General features: G+C 36.3%; 1 protein-coding gene across 2 annotated transcripts in view; it reads left to right on the forward strand.

Annotated features, from left to right (window-relative positions):
* The window catches only part of BABAM2 (BRISC and BRCA1 A complex member 2), a 173,198-nt gene that overhangs the window by 66,493 nt on the left and 79,635 nt on the right, over window positions 1-27,070 (forward strand). For both annotated transcript variants that reach the window (XM_032102780.1, XM_032102779.1), the window contains exon 7: window positions 20,281-20,390. In XM_032102780.1, coding sequence (XP_031958671.1) covers window positions 20,281-20,390 — 110 coding nt within the window. The remainder of the gene's footprint in view (window positions 1-20,280; window positions 20,391-27,070) is intronic.

Raw genomic sequence — 27,070 nt, forward strand, 5'->3', positions numbered from 1 at the left:
AGGCACCTACTTACTTTTTACCTATTTGTGTAAATCCTTCTCTGGATACTAGGCCTGATTTATTTTATTATCTTTTTTCCCACCGTACTTAGAGACTGTTATCAATTGCATTTGTTTAGAAGCTTGCCTGTAAAATTAAGAAAAAGTAAATGAACTTGATTTTGTGTGTGTTCCAGGAATTTGCATATGAAGATAAGAGGTTTTCATAGCAGTTCTATCCTGGTGGTCTACAAACATAATTGTTAGCAAAATGTTTATTTATTGTTTTTCAATATGTCTTGTATTTCTTTTGAGAATGATGACAAATTACTGGGCATTGGTATCTATGGTGGGAAAATGATATATTTTATTTTAAGATTGTGAAATCACGAAGTAAGTTCAAAAGTGAATAGCCACTGTTTTTCAATTTGCATTCTATTTTTAACAGGGTATTTCCTTTTCAAGTTTAGCAGTAATACCAGAATTCTCAAACTCACCTTTGAGTGACCAAAACTCTTGAGCACAAAAAGAGGACAGTATGTGCCCTTTGCATCCCTGTGTGTCCATGGGTGGTGCACAGATTGGTATATTACAAATATGTATTTGGTGCATTACCAAATATCTCTAAAGCCTCAAAGTGAGCATCAGTGTCTTCTCTTTCCTTATGTCACTATGAGATTATCAGCATGAAGGATCAGGAAGAGCAATGTTTATATTTTTTGTTTCCTGAGGTTCTTAAAGAGATTCCTTTAGAAGCTGAGAGGGCAAGTCACATAATTTCTTGGGTTTTCATATATAAAATGAGGGGGAAGTATTTAAACTCTGTTAGTGACATACAATTCCAGATTGATACAATTTTGGTTCTTATTGCAGTCTTAAATTTCTTTCTACAACAAATTATTGGTTGCACAGCTCTTCAGTGCTTTGGAAGCATTTACATGCTGAAAAGCAGGTAGGCTGCTTTTCAGTAAATGAACTGATGCTTAATGTGTACTTGTAATTTCAGAGCAGCAGAATGATTCATTCTTTTCTTGGGTTTTTTTTTATTATTATTATTTTCTGTAAAGGACTAGAGCAATGAGAGTAAATTTTACTCCTTTCTGTTGTATTCTTCCTACAGTGTGTTTTATAGAAAGCTAGATATGATGCAAACACAAGATGTAAAACATAGATTTCGATCAATAATGCCTACAAAGCAATATATTTATAGTTAATTACACTGTATGGAATGCAAATTGCCATATAACTTTTTGGAATGATGATGTGGCTTCACTAAATCTAGATTCTCAGTTGTTCTTACACAAATACTGACAATAATAGTACAGTTACACAGAGTAACTGATTATTCGGTAATGAGAATGAAGTCACTTGCATTTGGAAACAAGGAGTTACTGATATACTGAAATTGCCATTAAAAAAAGAGTTGATTTCTAGCTTTAAACCAGAGTTTTGGCTGTAGTGAAGAGCAGGTGTGTACCTCATGGTTGGTGGGTTTTCTTCCCAGTTTTTCAAAGAAATTTGCATTATATTTCATGTTGTGGGAAAGGAATAGCTGGTAGTTTCACTTCCCTGTGTTTGTGTTAGAAAAAAAAGAAGAGGTTTATGATTCTGGAAAGTGATCAAGGCAAGAAGTGTTATGTCTCCTGTTATGAAACTAGTTGCGTGCAGTTTTTTAAAAACAAATATTTCGGATAGCTTTATAGAAAGGCTGGTCTAATTGGCCCAATTGGTGCAGTTCAGGTCAGTCAAGAGACGACTGTGTTTCTTATTCCTTGAGGTGGACTCTGCCCTCATTGAAGTCAACAGGATCACGATCACAGAATTATATTCATAAACACAGATTTTCAAACCATCTGAAATGTGAAGGGTAATTATATGGCATTATATATAAAGGCCTCTTTGTGTTATGTGCTTGTTCTGTGTTTCAGAGGGATAAATATATACAAGAATTGTAGGTGTGTCAAAGCAGCAAAACTGGTTCAGACAGGTAAAAGCATTTGAAGTGGTGTCTTTTGCAGCATTAATAGTTTTGAGTTTGTCTCGGTATTTCTGCATCAATATTATGAATCCTGCTTTTAGAGATTTATTATTCCTATAAAAGCATCAGGCTGAAATTCGGCTCATCAGGCCAATTACTCTTTCATTCTTTTTCTATTAAAAGAATTTTATATTGCCAGTGATAGTTGTCTGATACTGGAAATGCTTCTGCAACTTGAAATCTTTTCTTGTTCACAAAGCAGTTGGTGGTAGTTAAAGGAATTGAGATTAATATGTTTCTTTTCTGTGGCATTGATGGAGAACTTTGCAGTCAGAATCTAAAGGTTTAGAAATACTCACTTAAGCCCTGTAACATGACTGATAAGATGTATTGATCTCCACATTTTAAGATCAGGAAACTGGTATATGAAGTTTTGCTATAGTACTGTAGTGACAGACCAGAAATAGATTCTGGTAGTTGTGATTTTTAAGCCACAGAGTATCAAATACAATAATTACTTCATATGCTAATTTAGTTGTGGCTGTCAACCTAAATTTAGTATGATATTTATTAATAGGTGAGTACAAGCTATTCTGTGTGCTAACCTTTGTCCATTTGAGTATTTGTTTATCATGGTTGAACTTTATGCAATTTAAGGAGCTGTCATTCAGTAGTTGTTTTTAAGTCTTCAAGTAATATCCTTTGGTACAGCAGTGTTGGAGGTAGAGAGGAAATGAGCAATTTTTTAAATTTCAAACAAACTGCAAAGGTTTCTAATTACTGTTTTAATCATTTTTTGCTTTAATCATAGGCTATCTTTTAAATACTGTTTTAGTCTTTTTTAAGTAATAGTTTCAATTGCTACTAGTAGCTTAAAGTGCATGTATGTATGAATTAACGACTACAGATATTTTAAATAATAGTACCTTCCAAATGCTTTTGTGCTCTTTATTTAAATTATTTAATGTCAGTTCAATATGTCAAAATGAGATAGAAGACAGTGGATATTATATTCTAGTCTATCCACGTGCGCAATGACATGCATCAAATTCATTTAGCATGAAGTAAGCTTTCAGTGGTGAGACTTAGGTGTCATTCTCTTCCTGCTGACATTGACAAGTGAGCATTCAGGTTTTTGGATGTAAATGGCAGTTCAAGCTGTTGTGATGTGAGGTTGATCATACCAAAACTGAGTTCAGGAATGGCCTCATAGCTCCTCTGGCTACCCTATGAAACATCCAGCACTTTATGAAAGAAACTCGTTTGTGAAATTTTATTATGATACCAACTGTTCACTACACAAGAATTGCTGTTCCCAATGCTGAGGTGGCTGTTACCAGTGTCAGTATTGCTGATGGCTTCAGCATCAATTCAGACAAGAATGCAAAACCTGTCGTTATCATTTCTGTATTAGCCCAGTTTTCTCAACACAGAGGTCAAACCAGAAGTCTGATTGATCAGTACCACAGTAAGCTAAGAGAATCTCTTCTGAAGACAGTGGCTTTCATCTTTCTTACCTGCTCTGAACTGTGCTGGAACCTGCTAGGCCCCCACTATGTCAATGGGAACAAAACCTTTCTTATATGGAATTTATTTAATTAATAAAGTTTGTTTATTTAATCAAGTGAAAAGCATAGTAAAACATCTTGACTTCGAGAAGCAGTATTGGAAGGTATATTAATCGTACCTAGAGTATTCTTTGCAAAGTCCTTGGAATTTCTATATGCTTGGAGAAGTAGTATGTTGTCTAAGACCTGTTTCTTTTCAGTTTATAGACTCAGTGCTGTCTTTCAGACAGAACAACACTGTAGGTCCCAAAGCAGATCAGTCCTACTCATGCCTAACTTACTGTTGGTAGTAGTGTCAGAAGTTTGTTACCTTTCTTTTTGAGTTTTGTTTTCTTTAATAATTAATGGCGGTAACTCAATATGAGAGCTGGGTACTCTCAGACCACATTTCATTACTTTTTCAGGTGCTGAAATGTGGAAGATACTTAACTTCCCTTGTATTAAAAAAAAAGAAGAAAACTAGGACTTGATAAAATATGAAGGCAACCAGAAGTTTTTCACCAATTCAAAATATGTGAGGTGACATAATTTTGTAATACAAGTGAAATTAAAGATCAGTGTTTATTTGCGATATCCACTAACAAGGATTTTCTCAAAGTTGGCAAATATCTACTAAACTTCTTTGTTAGAATAATACTGCACATCATTTGTGGTGAGGACTAGAACATCCTAAGTTTATTTAATTAAATTTAACTTTAAGTGGGAATTAATGCAAAGATATATATTCACCAACTGCCTGAGGCTCATAAAAAGATAGTCTAGTAAGCAGACACCAGGTAACTACAACATTGCTTAGGGTTGCTCTGGTTACTGCAGCTAGGTTTGTGCCAGCACTTGTTTAAAGCTCAAGATTTTGATTCCATTACCTAAGGTCCCTGCAGAATTACAGCCAAGAAAAAGGATCTCCTATTGGACTTGGCATTAACAATAATTTCACTATGTTAGATTAAAGAGCAGTGTTTAAGTCACTAGGAATGTACATATTCTGCTAAGAATAAATCTTTTTTTAGCTGAAGTAGTTGAACATGAACATCAAAGAATATGTGAGAAATAGTTCATATATTGAAATGTTAAAAAATTTTTGAAGAGTCAGTGCAGACTTATCTATGATGTCATGACAGTTAAGTTGTGATTATATTCATTGTTCTGGATAATGCATTTTGCCTTTGAAAATATGATAGCAGAAGAGTGGCATCACTTCATATTTCATATGAAATTGGTGGAAAAACCATGGACTATAACTAGAAATGAACTTCTGTACCATGAAGTCTCAGCAGAATATTTCCTCTATTTTGCCTATTTCAAAATCTAATCTGATACAGTGTCTCTCATCTTCAAAGGAAACAGATGTTTCTATGTTCTTGTCAATTAGTTCACTAGCAGTTTGTGTGTAATCAAGTTACTAGGTCACAAAGTATGGGGCTTTAGAGAAAGGTCCCTTCATGTAAGCATAGTGAAACAAAGTGTTTCTCAGACTAGAAACATTTTGAATTGTATTAATCATGTTAGTGAACAGTGCACCAAAGCATTTTATTTGAACTGAAACAAGGGGACAGTTGTTGACACTATGAGATACTATATAAGGTGTAGCACCTTTGCTACAGTCTGGTGGTGAGTGGTTTTTCACCAACGTAAGTAGGTAGGAAATAAAGTTTTCAATAGTGTCATCTCACTTTTCTTCAACAAGCAGTAAGATAAGACCTCACCTGCTTTGTTCAAGCAGTACATTATAGACTGATGAGTACTAGATGTGTCTATGCCCACTCTGCATTTCTCCTTCACCTGATAGACATCCAGTTTTTCTGTTTCCAAAGGTAATTTCAGTCAAGAGTAATCTGAATGATTATATTCCTCACATGAAGAGTTTTATAGACTTTGAACTTTTATAGCTCAAACTTACCCCTGTTCTGTTTTTCACTTCCCTATTAATCAAGGCAACATTTTGAATTAAACTGTTGTCTCAGAAAATGAATGGATGACTTTTTCTGAGGAGCTATACAAACAGTGATCATTTCACCATCAATCTTGAGCCTCCACTTTCCAGGTTTATTGAACCTTAAGTACAGCATATAATGGACTGGCTGCAAATACCCATTGTACTCGTCTCGGACATCTATCTACCTATACAACAACAGAGGTTTCCATTTTTCCTTCTCAAGAATGGCTTTTCAATTGGAAATTACAACCTCTAGAGGGAATGAAGTACTGCTGATATCCTCTGAACACATTTCCATGAAGGAATTCTTTATACATTTTTATGTCAAGGGTTTCCCTACCATATATCAGATAAACCAAGGTGTTCATTTAGCTGTAGTTTTAGCTCAGTTTCCTAAGGAAATATGGCATCTGTGTCAAGAGTGTGTCTGTTCTCTTCTCCCTGGTTTTTAAGTAACTGTACCTCACGTATCAGTGTGTTCTACAGTGAAACTGGCTACAGCAAAGAATGCACTTCAGTTAGTTCCTTTTCTTGTTTTAAGATAATTTGTTGTGAGCTATAAAAAATGAGTCAATTACAATACAAAGCAAACAAACACTAGGAAAGAAACTGGGATGTTTAATTTTGTCTCTGGACTTTCCTGGTATCTTTATACATCTGCCTTCCAGATAGTAAAGACTTATGAAAGGGACTGCTCTTCTTTTAACAATAGAGCATCAAACATGTGGTTGCCACAAAACCAGTTATTATAGTGCAACTAATAATTATAGTAATCTTGTGAAGATTAAAGTTTTAATGTAAAGCATCTTCGATTTCATAGATACAAAAATACCTGCAGAGAGTATTTCTTAATGTGGGAACACTCTATCCTTGATTAATGCAGTGGGGTTTAAGCTCCTCTCAGAATGAAGAAAATAAAAAGTTTTGGGGGAAGAAAAGAGATACGAATCTGTAGGTGTTGAGTAATCCTAGTGGAAAAGGATATCTTTTCTATGTTTATTAAAAGCAAACAAATAACCACTCGTCATAAGCACATCTGTTTGGACACAGCCTTAAGACAAACTAGTGTCAAGTAAGTGCAGTTGTTCTGAGTGAAAACCAAGACGGATGTGTTTAAGTAGCCAGTTTGTATTTCAGGCTGAAGGAGCTCAAGCAATTGAAGCATCTGTTTCCAGAAAGATTGCATATGCCATGGAAATAAAATTTTAAAATGTATTTTAAAAAGCAACACCCAAATCAAACAAAAACTCTTAGGAAGCCTTTCATTTAGTTTAGGATATCAAGGAATTGAATGTAGAGGAAGACAAAAGGAAATGGCATGATTTTTTTAAGGAGAAGAAGGAAAATATTGAAAGTTTCTTTTAATGTATGTGTAAATATTGCCGTTGATAACATTGGGAGAGTGTTAAAGCCCAGATGCAAAGCACATAGTTTGCTGGCAAACTATGAAGACTCTAAAAGTTTTCGTATTGATTGACATAGACTGCGGGGCTAAAAAGCATGTGTTTGCAGGGAGCCAGGGCAATGGTCATTTGCAAAGAATATTAACAATTTCTATTTAATGCTATTCAAAGAGATTGGGGACCAATCAAAAGAAATGAAGGCTTGGTCTAGACAGAGCTTTCTGGAGATTGCTGTGGTGCCAAGTATAAATCAAAGGTGTAGGTTCTGTTGCAGACCAAACAGTTAACAATGCTGCATGGAGAGGGAGAAGTCTTGAGCTTCACAGTTAAGGAGAAGTTTGTGTTCATGACGTGAGTAACTGTCTGGGCTGAAAGGTCAGAACTTGGCAAGACTGTAGTGTGAATCCCAAATGAAGCAGCAAAAAAGTGAGAGAATGGAAGGATCTTCACTTCTGTTTCATTTGAGCTAATTACTGCAGTGCCCATCTGGTAACTAGAGCGTAACTTCTTTGAAAAGAGCCTGTATACGTACATATGGGTAGGCACGCCTGTATATGCCACAGCTATGTCTAAAGAGTTTTATCATTGCAATGATAGCACTGTGCAAAGGAGGGTGAAGATAAATAAGTGGTTCTCTCTTACAATGCTGGTTTTGAACATACTCAGCTGTAGGACACTTTACCATGGATTGCAGTCAATGTTATTTGTTGAACTGTTTGAAACCAATATAAATAAAGTACTATGCATTTTATTGTAGCAAACAGATACACTTTTGAAAGAAGTACCCAGCAGAACTAAAAATTAGGGTCTATTCCCAATATATGTAACTCGGTGAAGCTGTATTTAGATTGTAGAATAAAACTGGTGTGAAATGAGGTTGCATTTCTAGGTAGGCTCATTTGTTTTCCAGGATTTACTGCTTTCAGTGATGCTAAGATTACAGTGACATTTTCTGGATTTAAAGCGTAGGTAAGTATTGAATGTAACCATATGTTTAGAACAGTTTTTGAAGTAAATCATTGAATTATTTTCCTTGCTTTTACAACTATAAATGAAAATGCAGATAGATTTATTGAAGAAGTCAAGTCTATTATATTTTTCACTTCAACATGAGTTGTTATATTGCTAATTAACTGCACGTAACAGAAACGTATGGCTATAGCTTTGCTAGCAGAATTTTTGGATTAATCCCATGGCTATATAGGCTGCAGAAGTGGGAAGTTAATGTAAAGGAAGGTCCATTCTCTGCATAGCTATGAAATAAAACTAAGGTGGTGTTGAATTTCAGTATTGATGACTAGCAGTTCTTTATATTGTGAGGACAAAATATATTTACATGCTCCATGGATAGGTCATAATTATTTTTGTTTGTTGAAATGCACAGTGTATTTCTGTTACTGCGCTCACAGTTCTAAGTTTTTATGTTCCCTAAATTGACAAGGTCTTACATTTGAACTGGTTCTGTGTGATGTTGAACTGATTTTATGTAGATGCCTTTATCTAGAACTGTTTTCCCTATGTGATGTTGTTTGCTTGTATGATATTTCAGTTGTGACTCTAACAGGAGACTCTGACTTGTAGATGTTAAAAGGAACATACTGCAACCAGTTACTGGTTTTGTTTAATGTATTCAGTCTTAATTAGAGTGGACTATTAGACTTTTCTCTGATGGCTAAAACTTGAACTATATTTATAGTTAAAGCAGTGTTTCTCAACCTATTTAATTGAAGCTAGAGGTGATATCTAGCTTCAAGTAGTTTCCTGTATCCCACAGTATATTTTCCAAAGATGTGAAAATGGATGTATTGGGTAGTTGTGAGGGTTGGGGCAGAATGTGCGTGTAGAGGGTTGTCTTTTGTGACCGCTGTGAAGGTGCTGCGTAAAAAGTGAAAACAGTGGGCCGAAATCTCATCTAGTCTTAATATTCAGAAAGTAACAAGAGAGGATAAGCTTCTTGCATTGCATTTGAACCCTAGAAATAAAAGATGAGACCACTTCATTTCCAGATAAATGCCATAATGTAAAAAACGAGGAATCTTGTACATGAGATATCAAGATGGTAGAATTTTACACAGACTTGCAAAAATCAAGTTGCTGAGAGTGGAAAGATTAATTAGAAAAATTGAGCTGAATTTGGCAATTTCAGAGAGTTCCCAGAATGCATGTGACTTGAATCTTCCTTTTCCCTTGATCCTTAAAATGCTGTTGACTGCAGTTTTGTCACTGATAAAACACAACTGCTTTCTAAGTGGCTTCTTAGCAGAAAAGGCTCGATGGTTTCAGACTTACAGTTTATTAATATACATAGGAATTTAAATACTACTATTTACATCATATGTAAATGTGACATCCTAAGTATTGGCTTCTCTGGTTTTTAGCTGGCACTTACTTTGATTTTCACATGCTATTTTGAAAGAACTTCCAATTCTGCACTTTTCTTAAGCTTTTTTTAAAATTCTTAATATTGTCCCCAAAGGGGTATCGTAGTGAGCCCCAGTATAGGTGTACATGCAAGACAACTAAAGGACTATATTATTTTGAAACTGTTGCCTGTAGGGGAGCTGAGGTTCATGAAGAAGTGGGAAGTAGAAGAGTTACCATTGTCTGTGTGTCCCCATGAACTCTTAACTGTAGGGTGGAACCACATGGATAACCATCAGGCAAATCCCATCAGTTGAGAAGTTTGAACATCAAAATTGCATTAGTTCAGAAAACTTCTGTAAATAATGTACTCTTTAATATATTGTTTCAAACACAAAACAAACAGTAAAACAATCCAGTGCTACAGGACAGGGTAAGGAGCTTCCAGTTCAAACTTTCTTGTTGTGATCCAAGTTTCACTTGTATGTAATCAGATCTTCCTCTGTGACAAAAAACATACTACTCAATTTTATGGCCAGAAAGATGAATATCAGACCTAGAACAGACAATATTTTTCTCTGTTGATTTGTGCATGCTGGGATGCTGTGCTGAAACTATTGAGCTTATGCAGGCGACTTCGGGCCTTGTGAAAGCATTAAAAGTTGCACTTACAGAAAACTATCCCCTGAACTTTATAACAGGTGAGAGAGAAAAAGTGTCAGGAAAGACTTCAAAAATTCAAGGCTGGTATCAATATTAGTAGCCTTTGAACCATAATCTTTTTTATTGAAATACGGCTCCAGACACCATAAAAGAGTTTAACTATACTTCTCCAAATTTTTTATCGTAAGTTGGTGATGGATGCACTGATAGAACAGATAGGAGAAAAGATTTGGTTATCTTTTCGGAGTCAGTAATCAGGGAAATGTCAGTGGTGGAGTCAGTCTTCCATCTGGAAATACATGATGTGTTGTTCTAGCAACCATCCCATTAATTCAGTGGGACCACATCTGAGCTGGACACCCCGTGTTTCAGGCACTGTCTTGGGCAAGGTAAACAACAACAGATGATTCAGCCTTCACCTGAGCTGTGTGCCAAAGTACAGGAGTTACTGTCTCACACTGTAAGTTCCAAAGACCTCTCTTGACACAGCATGTCACCGAATGTGACTTTTTTATTATATATAGAAAGAGATTACCCCAGTGAATTTTTTTCACATTATGTACCTGATTTACGTATCAGCACAGATGTGAACTCTGAAATACCAATGTCACAACCTTTTTTTACAAATACGGCTTTTATCCCTCATTCCAGTGTCCTGCTTCTCACCTGTATCAGGATCCACCTTCACACAAATACAAGAGAAAAGCTGTGTTTCTCTTCTTACTGCAAGAATTTTATTTTTATTACAGTATTAGAGTTATTACTCTTTGTGACATCTGTATACATTTACACTTGTGTGCAGACCAAGTATGTTGTTTATTGGAAAGCTGAATGTTTGTAAATAGGACTCAAGGGGGCAGGATGCTCTGATTTCCATATTCTTTGTCCAAAGCAGAGAATGCCCCCCACAGATACACACTCCTATTTTCAAGAGCCTGTAGACATAAATGGAATAATGAGACAAGTGGATAATAAAATTCTTTGGAAGAGAATTAAAAATATTATACCCTTGAAATGGGAATGCATAATAACAGTTTGTGAATCGAGGGAATAATAGAATTCTATGGACAGAAATACAAATATACCTTTGAAATGGGAATGCATAATAACAGTTCGTGAATCGAAGGTCCAGTGAACTTTAATAAGTAAATTTCTTGTTACTCTCAGGAAACAGCAATTGACAAAACAACTCATAGCAGTTAATATTTTTAATATTGACATTTTCTTTTAAAATAAAATGTTTCATATTTTTAAATCAGGTCAGCAGTGCTAAGCTGCAGTGGTGAAAGACCACTGAACAAGTTTAACTTTGCTTGTTTTTACCTTACACTTTGATTATTCACTTTTTCATCTGTGAAATCATGCTGGTACTTCCTGGTTCACTGAAGACACAGCTCAGGATATGGCTTTACTCTGGTGTTCTTGTTATGACCCATGTAATCTATAGTATTTCTGATTTTGTGGAGATATTCACTGAACCAGGAGATGGAAGAATATGTGGAGAGCAAGGGAAAAAGCTTTTATTAAAAAGTTGGATTGATTTAGAAAAGAAATACTTATGCTGACTTCCAACCACAACACAGTTACAGAAATACTTATGCATGATGTCTCGTTCACAGCATTTTAACTTTTGCTTTCTTTTTTTTTGGTGAGATTTATTAATTGTATCAATGAACTATTTCATTATCTTTAAAACAGTACTCTTGTTGGTGTCATGCTGTTGTTCTAAGAGTCAGCTCTGCACCTAGAATCCTTGCTTGCACAAATACATTATGTTCTTCCCAAATATAATTGTTACCTCTGAATCTTTCTTAGAGCCCTGTATACTAATCTGTTATGTTTGTTTTGTCAATCTACACGTGTAAATATGCCGATTTAAAAGCTGGCTTAGCAAGAAAATTATTTTATTTAGAATTGTATTAATGATTTCTGTGTCCTCTAGTTAAGTACTTGGGTATTTATTAGGAGACTTTGTTTTCCATTGGACACAAGATGACTGTTCTTTGGCCTCTCCAATGACATTGCTATTTTTAAAGAGATGAGAAATCAGTAAAATGGGGGAAAGGAATGCAAATGTTGCTTTCTAAATAAATTACAGTCCAGTCGACTGAAAAGTTGGCTGGAGAGTTTTGAGTCTTGGTGAAAGCCTAATGAAGGATTTGAATTCCAGGTTTTATGCATCCCCAAATCTTTATAAGGAAAGCAAGTTTAAAAACAGTGCTTGGATGAAAAAAATGTATCATAATTACAGGTTGAGGAAGCAGCTGTTTTGTAAAGACATGGCGGCATTAGCTTGGTTTGAATGGATGCAACTGCTGCTTGCTATTTAAGAGTAGTTAAAAACTCAGCTTTGCAGTCTCGGAGCACTTTGTTCACCCCATTATCAGTGGTGATGGCAGAGGCAGGCACTCCTGTCAACCTCAAGGTGCTTTTCTTGAGGTTCTAGGAAAGATGTGCTGGTATTGGAATCTCTTTCTTGCCTACAAAACTTCATCACAGTAGTGGGGCACGGTGCGTCTCTCAGGGTAACTTACTTAATGGCAAAAGTGTAGTGTTTTATATTAACTTAATGGTTTATGTGGTCTGCTTAGAAGTTAGGCTAGAAGGAAATGAAACAAAAAAGTAAGCAGCACTCCTGTGTAGTGTTTGATAAACTGACGTCCTAAACTTTCTAAAGAGGAAAAATGCTTTTTCATGAAAGCACAGAAAAGCTAGGTCCGAAATTATTACCCAGCAGTCTAGATTTCTAATATTTCTTCCCATTTTGTATTTGGTTTTTTTTTAAATTTTAATTCATTTGCACATGTATTCCAAATTCTGTAAATGCTGGTTTTTAATCTTATTTTAATCTGAATGTGATACCTGATATTGGAGTAGGTAGAGCAAATGTACTCATACTTAAGTTTCATTCAATGAATTTAAATTTAAGATCATCAGCATATTACATATCAGTCTCTTCTAAAAATATTAAATATTCTCTACTATAATGTCATCAAAGCATACTTAATAAATGAAGACTTAGCTTTAGTCAACATGATACAATGATCCTTCTTTGCAAATATACTTTGTATCTCTTGTAAGTGAAAATGAATGTGTAAAAACACTTTAGCTTGCTTGAAATCCATTAAAAAGTATCAATTTTATACTGCATCCAATATTAATTTTTTACTGTGCCACACCTAGATTGTATATTTCAGATTTGAGTCTCAAACTTGCCAAAACATGTTTTTGACCATTGGCAAAATCTGCCTTGTTTTCTGAGATTGTTTTTCAGACCTAAGCAAACAGTGGTGTTGTGCTGAAAGTGTCACCACAGCATTTTCCCCTGTCAAACTAAATTAATTTTTATCATCTGAAATTTCATTAATCTTGAAAGTTTTGAATCGAGCATTTATTTTCATGGACAAGAATGTTATTCTTTCTTTTTAACCATTTGTAGTTTCTTAAGCTTTTCCTAACAGCATTCTTTACCTAACTCTTAACAGTCAATCATATTGTGAAAGTAGTGGTAAATTACCATGACCATAAGAAAAGAAAGGAATATAGACAAAACAGATTCATATGGAAAAGGTGAACAAGAAAACCCTGAACAATGACAATGGAAAGAACCCCTGCGATGTCACACTGTTTGTAACATCCGTCGTTTTTATGTTCAGCTGTCGATGCCCAGTGGTATACTTGGAGGTCTTGCAGATAGTTTTAATGCTCAGTAGGTACTTGTTTTATTTTGTTTAATGAGGAAAACCCAATACATTGTCCTAGAGGCTTGCTTTTCAGATTTTACAAAGTTATTCCCAGCCTACAAATTTTCATGTAACTTTTAAAATCGTAACAACACTGAGCTCAAACGTGCTTTGCCTGGAGTGTTTGCCAGGCGAGTGTTTTGCTGCGTTACCTTGGGAGAGGGACTGTGTATGGAATGCTTTGATGCCATGAGCAGTGCACTCAAGGTAACTGCCTTTGTTTTCATTAAAGATCCTATTTAAAGAGTCAACACTCCTTGATCAGACCTGGTGGGTTTCCTGGAAGACAGGAGAAAGAATTTCCTGGAGTAATTATTCTCCCTAGAGTGAAGCAGATTTCTCAGTCTCATTTGCCACTCCACATTCCTTAGCTTGCTTTCCCCTGGTGTGTTTTGTTGTTTAAGAAAAAGCAAGCAAAAAACCACTAGATACAGGAAAAGATTGGGAGAACTTGTAGCTGCTCCTATCAAAGCTGGCTAGTGAAACAATTGTACCTATTGTACACAATAAGGGTACAAGTTGCTTATGCTTTATTTTCATGTTATTGCACACTGCCATTTGGTGGGAAAAAGCCAAACATTGCTAACTCTTGTGAAGCAAGAGGCCTGTTAATACTAATGAAGCAAACAGTATTGTGTATTCTCCGGTGTAATTCATATTTCAGCTTCAACACTAAATTCTTCTCTGATCAGTTGTTAATGTTACAGATATGTATCATGTAGAATTACATGAATTAAATTTGACCCTAAGATAAATTAAATTTCTGAATGCATGCTACTCTCATGCATTTCTCTTCTGGAGACCTTTCTTTTCTCAGAAAGGATCCTGCAATATAAATTTCACACTCAAGTTCAGTGAAGCTGAAGTCAGCTACCAAGCTGCCTTGGTAGGGCGGAGAGGTACCACAGTCAAGTGTCTGTTGAAAGACCCACTTAGTATAAGCTGGCTGCAGATGCTAAGATCAAGGTCTCCTCACTCCACTCTGCTCTCATCCATATTCTGCCTTTCTATTCCACCTTCCCCAACAACCTCCATCACTTCACGTAAGTTTATCCTTTGTTTATTTTAAGTGATCCCTTCCCCATTTGTTGGAGTTTTCCTTTCCTTCAATTAGTCATACCACAAAAACAATTATTGAAGAATTGTGAGAGCTGAGAGGTCAGAAACCTCCAGCAAGAGGTAGGGGCAATCAGCTGAGACTGGGAACTTCCCTCCTGAAGCAGATTTGGCCTCACCATATTGTTGGGAGGCATCTATGATATTAATCATCTGTGAGGCACCTCATTTCTCAAAGGAACATCCAGTAGGTTTAACAGTTTGTGTTCTCTTTCTTCCCTCACTTTTATCCCCACACTGGTTGCCGTGTATACTCACAGTACAAACTTTACAGCCTTACCAGAAGCTCAGCTCCTTTGTCTTATTTCCTATTGTCACCTGAGTCAGAAGCTGCTTGTCCTCCCCAATAGCATGCCAATACTCTTCCTGCACATACTTTCCCTTCCTTTCTACCAAATTCTAAATATCTTTTATTCTCATTTTTGTTAGAGTTAATCACACTAAAGCAGGCTCTCAGTGCCACATCCTTGATCTGTGCATCGCCCCATTGCACGCTCTCCTCCCAGTCTCATGCCCCTTCCATCTTGAGTCTTCCATGGAAGGACAGGTCCTGCTGTTGCCCAGGACAAGACTGGAGCCACTCACCACTTTAAGCATTACTGTTTGGGGCAGGGAATTGCACTTGTGTGCCAAATACAGAAATGCCTCCTCTTGAAAATGTGCTTTAATCAGAGGCTGCAAGGCAATTCTTTTTTGATAATGTAGAAAAGGTAATAACTGATTTTCCATACTCTGCATCTTTAAGGAAAAGGAACTGTAATGTACAACTTGGTAGGACTCCAGGCACAAGAGGAAATGGGTTATAGCAGTTGTGACTGTGCAGAGCAGATGTTTTGGTTGGCCTGGCTATCAACCATCTGACTCATAATAAATTGTCAGTTCCAGTAAATTCCCAGCTTTCAATTACAGTAGGTAGGATATGAGAAAACAATGCCGTTTGGATAGTGTATTTAAAGTGGTTTTGATGGTAATTTTCATAAACAACTCATACTAACTTTGTAAAAAGATTAAGGATCTTGGAAAGGGAGCAGCTGTAAACATTGAAACATGAATTTGAATGTAAATTGAGATTAATACAAATGAAAACTAACAAATGGCTGTTAAGACAGTGCTGAAACAATTGGAAATAGAATTTTAAGTTTTTCTTTGGAGTTTTGTGATACTCAAAGTCTTTTCATGAGGTATGTGGGAGAAAAATTTCTAAATGCTTTTGAACTTCCATTTTCATCTGTTCTGTTCTGCATTTATATTTTCACCTGGTCTCTTGTTCTTGAATTTTGAATGAACCTTTCATCTGCACTAGCTAAGTAGAAAAAGGGTGAATTAGAATCAACTACCCTGACTTTTCTGTTTATCAAAGTTTTATTTATTTTTGTAAATTGTTGCTAGGTTTCTGTAATAGAAAAAAAAAGCCTATGGGTTGAAAATGTCTAGATTTTTTTGTTGTTCTTTTCTCACCACATTGCTTTGGAGGTTTAGACAAGGATGAGGCCCCATTGTGCAAAGTATTCTGTAAACATAGGAAACCCCTTACAGTTCTTGAGAAAGAAAACTACTTATTTTCAGTGATAAGGGGTATGCCCATTTTTTTCATATTTTATTTGAATGGACATTTTCAGAAATGAGAAAAATTTTTTTTTTAAAAAAAAAAAAGAAGTAGATAGTAGCAGGGTGGCAGAAAGGCACCATGAAAGTCTGTGTTGGATCTTTTACATTGCAATTTTCTAGAGGTTGGGTTTTTTTGCTATCAGGCATGAGACTGTTGTGGAAAAGTTAATAGGTGTACGTTATCTCATATTTAACTAATGATCTCAAGCATTTTTGCATTCAGTTTTTAAACCTCAAAATTCCTGTGGCCCAGGATGTGTTCTCTGTTCAGTTAGAAGTTCATTTTAATAATACCTTCTGTAGTCTTGTGTAGAGAAAGTTCTGTGAGTATAAAATGGCATTTCTATTATGTCAGTTCTAACCTTGAAATTTAACATTTATGGAAAATTGCCATTCTGCATTTTTACAAAATCAGTTTTTCTTGAATATAAAATTAATTTGTTTAATAAAAGCATCTATCATGTTGTGAGTTAAATACAGATGATAAGAAGAAAAAGCATGGCTACTTAAGTACTAAAAAATGAGATGTGACTTTAGTCCAACAGCCTCTTTTTTTTTTTTTCCCTAAAAGGGCATAATATTGCCAAAGCAATTGGATGTCACCCTATCTTTTGAAGCCAACTGAAAAACAAGAATAGAGGTGGCTTTTATTTTCCTGCTCTGTTTAGATCTGATCTATTCTTTGATATAAATACATGCACAGAAATGGGAAAAGGGAAGATGTTGTCTGTGCAGGGTTTGATAAGAAGCATTAAAACAACATTTGCCTTTGGACACTGTGGTGTAATGAAAAGATCTCAGCCCCTGTTCTGGGCAAATGTCATGGCCTGGTATTAGAAGGTTCCGTCTTCTCACCTAATCATGTACAGGTTTCTCTAGATGACCAGGACAGAGATCACTGAAGGAGTTAAGTTGTAACTGGCACAGACAACATCAAAAAAGTTTATTAGTTGAAAAGTTTTCCACAATTAATCTTCAAGACGTCTGGTTTTGGTTTGTTTTTATAAACGGCAGTTGTAACAGATATGCTAGTGTCGAATGCAGTTCTACCAAGCAGCTTCTTCCATAAATAAAAGTAACAAAGCCTGAAAGGAATAAATGGTATGGTGTCAGATAGAAGGGAGTTTGTTGTAAATCTGTGGCCACCTGAGCAATAAGGTTGAGCAGCTTCATGGTGTTACTGCACTGCATCTTTTAAAACCTACAGGAATGCTGTTTTGGGGTTTTGGGTCTTTTTTAAGTAACAATTTTCATTTCTCAGGGCTGAAAATACACATCCATTTGAAAAGTGGTAGTTATAGAAGAATGCCAATTTCTTTACGTGGATTTGCACTGGGCAGTAGTTGTATGAACATAACATGCTGCTCTGCTGGCAACAGGAGTTTGCAGTCATGTTTGTTGTGCGTATTTTTGTAAATGGAAAAATATCATGTCTCAATTTGTTGCTCTTACTACACATTCTGTTTTACTGCAGCTTAACATGCAAAGCTACAGTGATTATTTATATGGTTGTGTGGGTTTTTTTCCCCTGGCATGAGTCTTCATATGAAATTCACTATTGAGCACAGAAAATATAATGTAATATTACTGTATGTGTTAATGGATGCTGTAGTGGCATTCACATAGTCTGTTTTGAAGTTGAGTTTTTCTGTTTCCTTGTTTTGACTTTCTGCAATCAGTAAGCACCTGATAGTATTCCAGAAACTGGTTTTACACATGGTGTCAAGCTGTGTGTTCATGTCTACTTAAGCACTAATCATAAACGGAAGACTAAATGAGGGATTTACTGTCCATAGCAGAGCTGGATGCAGCACCACGGGTGGGGTCTCAGCAAAGCAGAGTAGGAGGGCAGAATCCCCTCCCTCCTCTAGCTGGCAACACTGCTTTAGATCTGGCCCCAGGATACAGTTGGCTTTCTGAGATGCAAGTGCATGTCATGGGGTTACATTGAGCTTCTCATCAACCTAACCATTTTATGTACCTGTCATCTCTTGAGGAATGCCCATTAAAATAAAATCTTTTTAATTTTTATTAGCATTAAAAGCATTGCTGTTTAATCTCTCCTAATAGTTCTTTTCGTTTGATTGACAATTAGCAAATTAATGGCAAAAAGCCATTTAATGCTATACTCAGCTTCAGGATTGAAAGCTGTTCCTTATTTAAGTTTTTTCCTTAATGATGGAAATACATTAAATACTGGGGAAAGGGTCGGGGTGGACTGTACTCTTGGGTATATTTTGTTGTTATTTGTCTTGTTGATAAAGGTTTTGTAATCAGTTCTGTTTTCTCTAGTTCAGATGATAGTACCACTTAAAAATGTAACACTTAAGGGAACATTTTTGGGTCATAAGATCCTGTCCATTGCTGTTAGAGGCAATTACGTCACATAATGCCATCCATAAACTGATCATACCACAGCAGGACAGCAGCTCTTGTTTGTGCTCACCACTCATAGGGAGTGTTGTCCTTAGGGTTAAACTTAGGGTTAAAACCGTGCTCTGATTTCCAGCCATAGTGTGCTCGTGACCATTTTACAGGCAGTTCTAAGAGTACAGTTTTCTTTCAGCTGTCAGAAGTGAGCTGCACACCAAGGCAGAATTTAAGAAAACACTGTCAGTTCTGTCTCATTTTTCATCTAAGACAATTAGGCTTTTTTAAGACCCATTCTTCCCTGCAGCTTATCACTAAGTGTCTTGGCATGTAGTGTTCTGCACATAATAGCTGGTATGCAGCTCGTCTCTCTGGACATTAACAGCTTCAGTTCTGCCAGAGCTTCAAATGGCACGAGATTGCCTTCCTGAAACCACTCAGTGGTCACTTAATTTTTTTTTCTCCCCAGTTAGGGCAGGGCCTCCTAAGAATATTTAAGTGATTTGCCTGTTCCTTCCTCACAGCTGGCTGTAGGACAGAGCATACCAGGGCACTCTGCACCATGTTGATCCTGTTTTGAGCACATATCTTATTTCCTCTCCTATTTTTCCAAAACGGATAAAAACAAAGGCATCTTGGCAAGTTGCTGTGTACATATGAACAAACATGTCACAAGATTTATTTGAGAGCAGAAAGTGGCACTGTATTTTTTGCTGTCAATGAAGATGACTGTGCTGCTAACTCACTACTTTCTAACTAGAGGTCAAGAGCTTAAATGAAGTTGTGTGTGGCAGAAATACACTTGTTCATACTGTATGTGATTTATGAATTAGAGGGATGTCAGGTCCTAACCAGGAACAATTTGTTCTAGATGATCCCAAAGCTGTAACTGATTGTTCTGATATAAAGAAAGCCTCAACTGTGCATACATCAAGATTGACTAGTATTTAGCATGCTTTTTTTCTTTCTTACAGTACTTTTCTGGAGTCTGCATGCTTTGCTACAAGTAATGCATAGGTTTAATTTGCAGGAAACTTGGGGACAGTTGACTTCTAGATAAAAATTTCTAATTGCAAAAATGTTTTTCATCCACAAGAGGAGTTGAATAAACTACACCAGAAAGTTTGGACCATAAACTACTTTGAAAAATAACAAATACAAAATGTGTGGTGATAATTCAGTGATATGACAACATTTTAAAAAATTCTTTGGCATTTGCACCTGATGTCAAACCAGGAATTCCTAAAAACAAAATCTGTATCTTTACTGAAATTTATAGTTTGCCTAATTGAAGAAGAGCTACAGTACTGTATACTTGGTAACTCAGTAATTTTATTTTGATACATTAAAGGAAGTTAAGCAGAACAAAATATCTTTAAAGTGCAAATACAGTAAGAAAGAATAAATTTGCAACCTGTTTTGCAGTGGTTACAGTTTAATTTCCACACTCAAACATCTCCTAAATAAATTCATATTTGACTTATTAATTCTTATCTGTAAGCTTTTAAATATTCAGTTTGTTGTTTACCATTTTATATTACTTTTATACATACAGGATGTGAATGAAGACCCTGGAGAAGATGTTGCACTTCTCTCCGTTAGTTTTGAGGATGCAGAAGCTACTCAGGTTTTTCCTAAGCTGTACCTCTCCCCACGTATTGAACAGTGAGTGAGACAGGTTTTATCTGGAATGTTTATTCTACTTCATCTCAGAACTTTTCAATTTTTTCAATATATTTTCAATATATGTGATAGCATACTAGATGATAACATACTATTGCTTTAAATTGCTTAAAGTTACAGTGGTTACTGTGAGAGTGTGTGTGTGTGTGTGGTGGAGAAATGACACATCTTCTCTCAGCTAGTTCTGTCTGTATGTGGTATTCTTGTAGCATCACAGTCTCTGAAGACTATGCTGTCCTTTCCTGTGGCAGTATATTTTGAATGTCTTCTGTGGTACAACATAGTGATAGCTTTTGTGGGGGGGAATCTTTAATTTTTTTTTCTTTTGGGAAGGTAGTTCTCTATATAAACATAATACATGTAAATAAAGTATTGTTGTAGAAGCTAAAGAGCTTGGTTAACTATGCTTTTGGAATTTGCAGCTTTAGTAAATTACTTTTTTCAGGAGAATATCTGAATATTTCATTTTAAGAGCATTGAACCTTACTGATCTGTTTACCAGTTGGCAAATAGATTTGCTGAGAAACAGATTTTTCCTCCTAAAATGGAAGACTGAAGACTGAAAGTCAATCTGTTTTCATTAAATTTCTTTTCTTCCTTTTCTGGAGTTAAGAATGTTTTAATGCTTCTCCTTGTCTTCAGTATCTCAGTCTTGTAATGCTTAAAAAAAATAACTATGTTAGACTTTCCAGGTATACCACATGCTAACTGGTCTAGCATTGTTTCAGCGATGTGTTGGCTTTTTTGCTAGTGCTGCAGTTGATTTTCCTCTGAACTGGTGATGACTCTTCTGTGTAGAGAAGAAAAGATGGGAAATACTGTCTACCACAGTTTTATAATAACTTGGGGATAAAGTTTGTGTGAGTGAAGAAACATGGTATCTTGACATTTAGCTCGACAGAGTATCGATCTGGATAAACTCTTGGATGCAGTTTAGAAAATAAAAACCAGAATTTGATTTAGATAAAGACATAAGACTTCTGAGATACTTTAAGGAAACGTAGGTTACGTGTGCATGTGCAAACACACAGATAATATATTTCGTAGCTTTCACATTTCATATTTTTCATCAATTCACTACTTTTTGTCAGCATCAGTTGAGGGAATAATTGTAGTCAAACATGTAATTATCCTTCCTTGTTCCAAAGGATTCTTTTTCTGAACTCTTAAAAGCGAATGGGCTACCATTAGTTTCCATTGTCTTTTCAGCTGTAGTCACATGCTGATGGTTAAGTGTATTTCAGGCCACCCAGGTATATGTCTAAATCATCCATGAGCTAATGAATACATTGAGTATTTTCCCACTTTCAACACTATCTTTAGAAAGATGTTAACCTCTTAGTACCAAGCAGAATAGCGATACAAAGGAACTCTTTGTCTTCCTAGAAGTATTGCATTTTCTCTCAGTGCCCTAAAGAGCATCTGATTTTAGATGTGTGATGTAGAGCGATACAGCAGAAAAATACTTGAGTAGTGTTGGTATGTATCTGACATTCTAATGTATTTATGGCATTGTCATTTATAGCTGATGCAGTCATGTTAAAATCATGCCAGTTAACCCTGGAGTTCTGTGCCACACCTTGTCACATTATCTGTGTGTTGAAGTTGAGATACTTCACTCACCTAAGTCAATCTGTCTTTCTGCATTTGTAACATTTTCATCACAGTATCTAGGTACTGATAATTCATAATTACTGAAGTTGCTTGTGAGCTGTTGCACCGCCCTTTATGCTACTGGCTACTTTTTATGTGCCATGAAAAAATGTTTGGGTATGTTTCGAGTGTTTGTATAATTGTGCTTTAATAGAAAAGATATCGTTCTCTCTTGTTCTTTTCCAAAATCAATCTCTACTGTGTTTAGCAGGGGCTGACAGTCTAGATATTTAACTTCCCAGTGTTTGGGAACTGAAGAAACAATGTGTACTTCTTTATACTTTTTGCCAAAAGTACAAAAAGCTTCAAGAAGCCCTCAGGATTAGTTTAATGACTTGAGGCCGTGGCATGTTACATTTGAATTGTGTTCTGCTTATAAAAGTTCTTTCCTGCTGCTCACAGTAATTGGATCTACAAAAGCCATGTAAGCAAATTACCAATGTATTTTTCCTATGCAGCAGATTTTGAGGTGTACCAAGTAGTCGTTGGTAGTTCCCAACATAACATTCCCAAGTACTCAACAAAACATGAAAAATACCAAATTCCCACAATTATTTTGCTAATACTAAAATAGGTCCACTTTAGGAAGAATGAGCAAACAGGAATAGCATTTTCCTGACATATGAAATAACATTTCAGGTTTGTAGAGCAATAAGAGGAAAAGGGCCTGTTTGTGTAAAGTGAGTTATCTCCTGCTTTCCCAAGAGGTTTCATTGCTCTTGTGCTCTGCCATATAAACACACATTCCTTCATTGCCCTTTCTAAAAATGATACATACCCACAGATCTTGTCAGCAAATTTGAGTCCTAGCAATGTGAATATAGGTTTTTGGCTTTGAAGGGTTTTTGTAAAATACATTTGCTCTATTTTTTTAAATCGATAGTAAGCATAATACTACTAAGACTTTGACTGCACTTTGTCATAGACTCTGGAAGAGAGATTTCCAAAGTCAGGGAAATGTCCCCCTTTTATGGTTTGGGGTGTAGATGTTAGTACATTGGTTGGCTTGAAAAAGTCCAGATGTTGAAGCAGCAGGTAGAGATGCAGTAGAGAAGAGTTGTGGATCATTCAAGTCAATACTGGTTCTTTATTGACTTGTGTGGTGTGATGTGTGATGTGGCTGCAAGAGTGTCAAGTGCAGTTCTTATAGTCAAACAACCAACCCCAGATTTAGGGATGGGAAGCATTTGTATTAATTTATAAAAATCTCATCAGTAACTATTCATAACTATACCTGGTTTAATTCTTTCATTAAAACTTGCTAATTTGAAAAGTTCATTTTGATACTATTTGTTCAAAACACATTAACAGCAACTTTTAATGTTTCCTTAATTTGAAATCAGTCACTTAAAATAGCTTACATTCTATAGTTTTTAGAATACTTCTGACTTTTTGTTGCATTACATCAATAAACAGATGCCAATAACAGTTACTTTCAATTATTTCAAAATCAGATCAAGTTCAAATGAAACGTGGAATATTTATGAGACGTATTTATTTTAAGAAAACTACTGTCTTTACGGTAGTATCATAGAAAACAGTTTCTGCACACTTCTGGAGGAAGTGGTAAGCTGAGAAACCACACAGACTGACCGCACAACTTGAGAGGTTGGTGCTTGTCAGCATCCATGAGTGTGTCCCCAGCTCATCCTTCACTTCCTCGCACCTCAGGGCGGGAGACTTGTTGCAGGATGCTCTCCATCCTCTGCTGATAGCTGCTGTGCTTTGGGAAGAGGGTCATACAGCTGAGCTAGGTAGGCACAGCTGTGCTCTGGGGCATGTTAGGGGCCTGCTGGGATATTTATCCTTTATGTCTCTGTTGCATTTCCATGAGTTATTTGTAGTGTCTCTAAACCTGTTGATAGAAAACATCTTGCTTGTTCAAAATTGCCTTTCTAGTGAAGGTATACTAGATACTCACATGGGACAGAAATTCGTAATGAAACTTCCCATCATATCTTTGTTTCCCATATATTAAAAGTCATTAGAGTCTAAATCCAAAAAGTCAGTGCAGGATTGAACAGCTGATTTCTATATTAATGCTTAAAGTGTGTGTCAGCATACTACACATGAATGTGGATCAGAAGGTTTTGGGGTTTTTTCTTAAAAGAAATAATTCAATATATGTAGTTTTTTTCCTTCATGAGCCATCCATGCTAAAGAACATAAAAATGGGTTCATCTTGGTTCATATTTTAAGAAAAAACTATATAAGGGTAGAAACACTGTTGCTCAGTGAATGCTGTGTTCCCTGTGTTCACAGAAATAATCCTGCAATAAACACTGTTGTCCTGGAGGGCTTTTCTCTGATAAATACACAGACGTGAATATGCTAAGAAAACCAGCTGTCAGTAGAAGTTGTTTTGCTTAAATGGATCAGGCTCCATGCTTTAGGGACTGAAATGGTCGTTTTTTACTGGTCTGGGAGCTGTGCCAGAGGGTTCTTCGTGACTGAGGGTGGTATGCAAAGTTCGGTGACTGCGTTTAACCTTCTCACACAGGCAGGGGAGAATAACAAGAACCTGATCTGAACTCTTAAGCTTTGAATGTTCCTGTGTTTTTCACTGATGGAAGAAAAAATTGGAGAGAAAATTAAACGTGTGTTTGCTTTAAGGTGTTTCCCATCTTTTAGCTGTGCTTTCTGCTGGGAGTTGGAGGAGGAAAACCATAGAATATTTCCCATTTACGGTCAAGTACCACCTCTTGCTGTGTTTGAGATACAGGGGAGCCGTGAAGGGCTTCACCTTTAAAGTTGGCATGCCATGCTGCCACCAGTAGAAGCCTGCTGTTTCAGAATGATTATGAATACACAGTCACTAAATGAATGGTTGTGCTTAGGCCTTTTTATATGTCTGCTTTGTAGAAGTCAGAAGTAAGATCTTCAATTTGGCATACTAAAATGTGCTTATGCATCTGAGTTGATGATTTCAGTAGAATTGTTAGTAGTCATCCAGGGCAGTCCATGGCTTCTTCAAATCCCAGAACATCTTTGCAGGCATGGGAAGCAGGAGGAATGACCATTGCTTTGCAGTGCTTCCTGTTCCATTAAGCCCTGTTTGGTCAGTGCCTGGCCAGTGCATCAGACATATCTACTGCCTGCTGTGTGTGCCATGCCCCCATCAGCCAAGTATTCGTAAACTGTAGCCAGTCCCATAGCCTGATTGCCAATCTAGCTCTGCTTTGCAACTCTTCCTGTGTCCTAAAAATCATCTGGTTCGCTGCAACCAACTTTTGATGGCGTGTTGACAGCTTCAGAAGAGATCAGGACAGACTGGGACTGGCAGTCAAAGCAGATTGACTTGTACTTCTATTCCAGGTGTTCAACTGTACTGATTGTTCTTTTTTTTTTTTCTTTTTTTTTTTTCTCCTCTGAAGCTGCTATAGAGCAATTAGTGAAAATAGTTGTAGGAGAGCTAAGATTATGTGTCCATCATCTAAATGGTGCTTTAATGCTGGATATGTTAATGCTGTCTTTAAATGGCTCAGTTAGTGAGATTTTTAAGTCAGTTAAGAGACTAAGCAATTAGACGTATTTGTCGAGGTGTGAAACACTTGAGGCAGTTCAGTGGGACTGATTTTGTTGCTAGGTAGTGAGGTACCAATTTCTCTGTATAGGAGATATGGGACAGTTTTTGGTCTGACATACCTTTTGTGGCAGTCCAAAGCTCAGTGTTGCCTCAAGTCTCAGAGCATAACTTAGAGCTGAGTATTGGGAAGGGTTTGTGTCTCCTGGAGGTTTTGTCAGGCTCTGAGTGTCAGCCTTGTATGTATAAGGTTCTGTAATGTGATGGTGGAGAGAGTATTTTTACATGATATATCAAGCACTTTATCACCTAAAGTACTTTCTTGTATGGTTGAAATACACATATAGGAAAATTAGTTAGTAAGAAATCACAAAAGAAAATGAAAACATGATTCAACACAGCTCTCTTCAACTCCCTCTGCACACTTCTGACTAGGGTAAAATGGTCCACAGAAATTGCACAAGTTTTAAACACATTTGATTCCTTTAGATCAAATCTCTCCATTAAGTTGTTGCATTTTTTCACTTGTGCACATATAATTTATTTCAGGCTACCCTAATTAAACATCCAATTCTGTATCATGTTATTTGTCATGTGCTGTGAGTATGCCACCTTTCATTGTAATAATCCATGTTTCAACACAGGCATTTCTAAGCATCATTATAAAGCTGTACTCTACTAAAATATCTTCCTCAGCAACTTTATTGTGGTATCACTGCTTCTAGGCATGTTTATCCACCTACAAGGAGTGATAATGAAGGAAAAAGAGAACAAAGTAATTTTTTCTTAGGACATCAGACATTATTATTCATAAAGGTGTTCTTGATTCTTTACTGTTGCCCATATGTTTAGACTTGTATCTTTGTACAGTGAGATTGTCAAAAGCACTTTTAATTAGTCAAAACTAATCCTGGCAACAGTATTGAAAATTGCTGTCATCTTCATTACTAGCTAGGGTCAGTACTTAGTATTTTTGAAATCCTCCTCTCTATCTGCAATAGGGGTTATCTTTAAAATTATTTTCTTAGATTGTGTTTACTTTGATACTGAAATTCATTTCAGTTTTACAAAAAATCTTCTTTTATTTTGATGCATCCAGACATTTTTGTCTTTTCTACTGCCTCTGTTGTTCCTAGAGTTTAGAGGGTTGCAGAGTATTTTTATTGCCATTCAGACATTCCTTGTGCAGTACTGAAGTGCCTTTCTTGCATATTTTCCGAAGACATTAGAGCACACAAAGCAGGTTTCATCTTCATTTCCTGAAATGTTCTTGTAGGGGAAAGAAAGCCTGCTGAACAGAACCAATCCATGCTGGTACTGAACTGTGTCTGTCACAGGTGGCAGGATTTTTTTCATATCAAAGAATTAATAGGAATATTTGGGGGGGTTTTATGTAGGACCTTTTGTTCTAAAGAACTCTGGGCCAATGGTAGGGACAGTTTGAACTCCTTGAAATGTTTTCTGTAACATTAATGAGGCTGATGAA

Source organism: Corvus moneduloides, chromosome 3, assembly GCF_009650955.1.
Source record: "Corvus moneduloides isolate bCorMon1 chromosome 3, bCorMon1.pri, whole genome shotgun sequence".
Classification (NCBI taxonomy): Eukaryota; Metazoa; Chordata; class Aves; order Passeriformes; family Corvidae; genus Corvus; species Corvus moneduloides.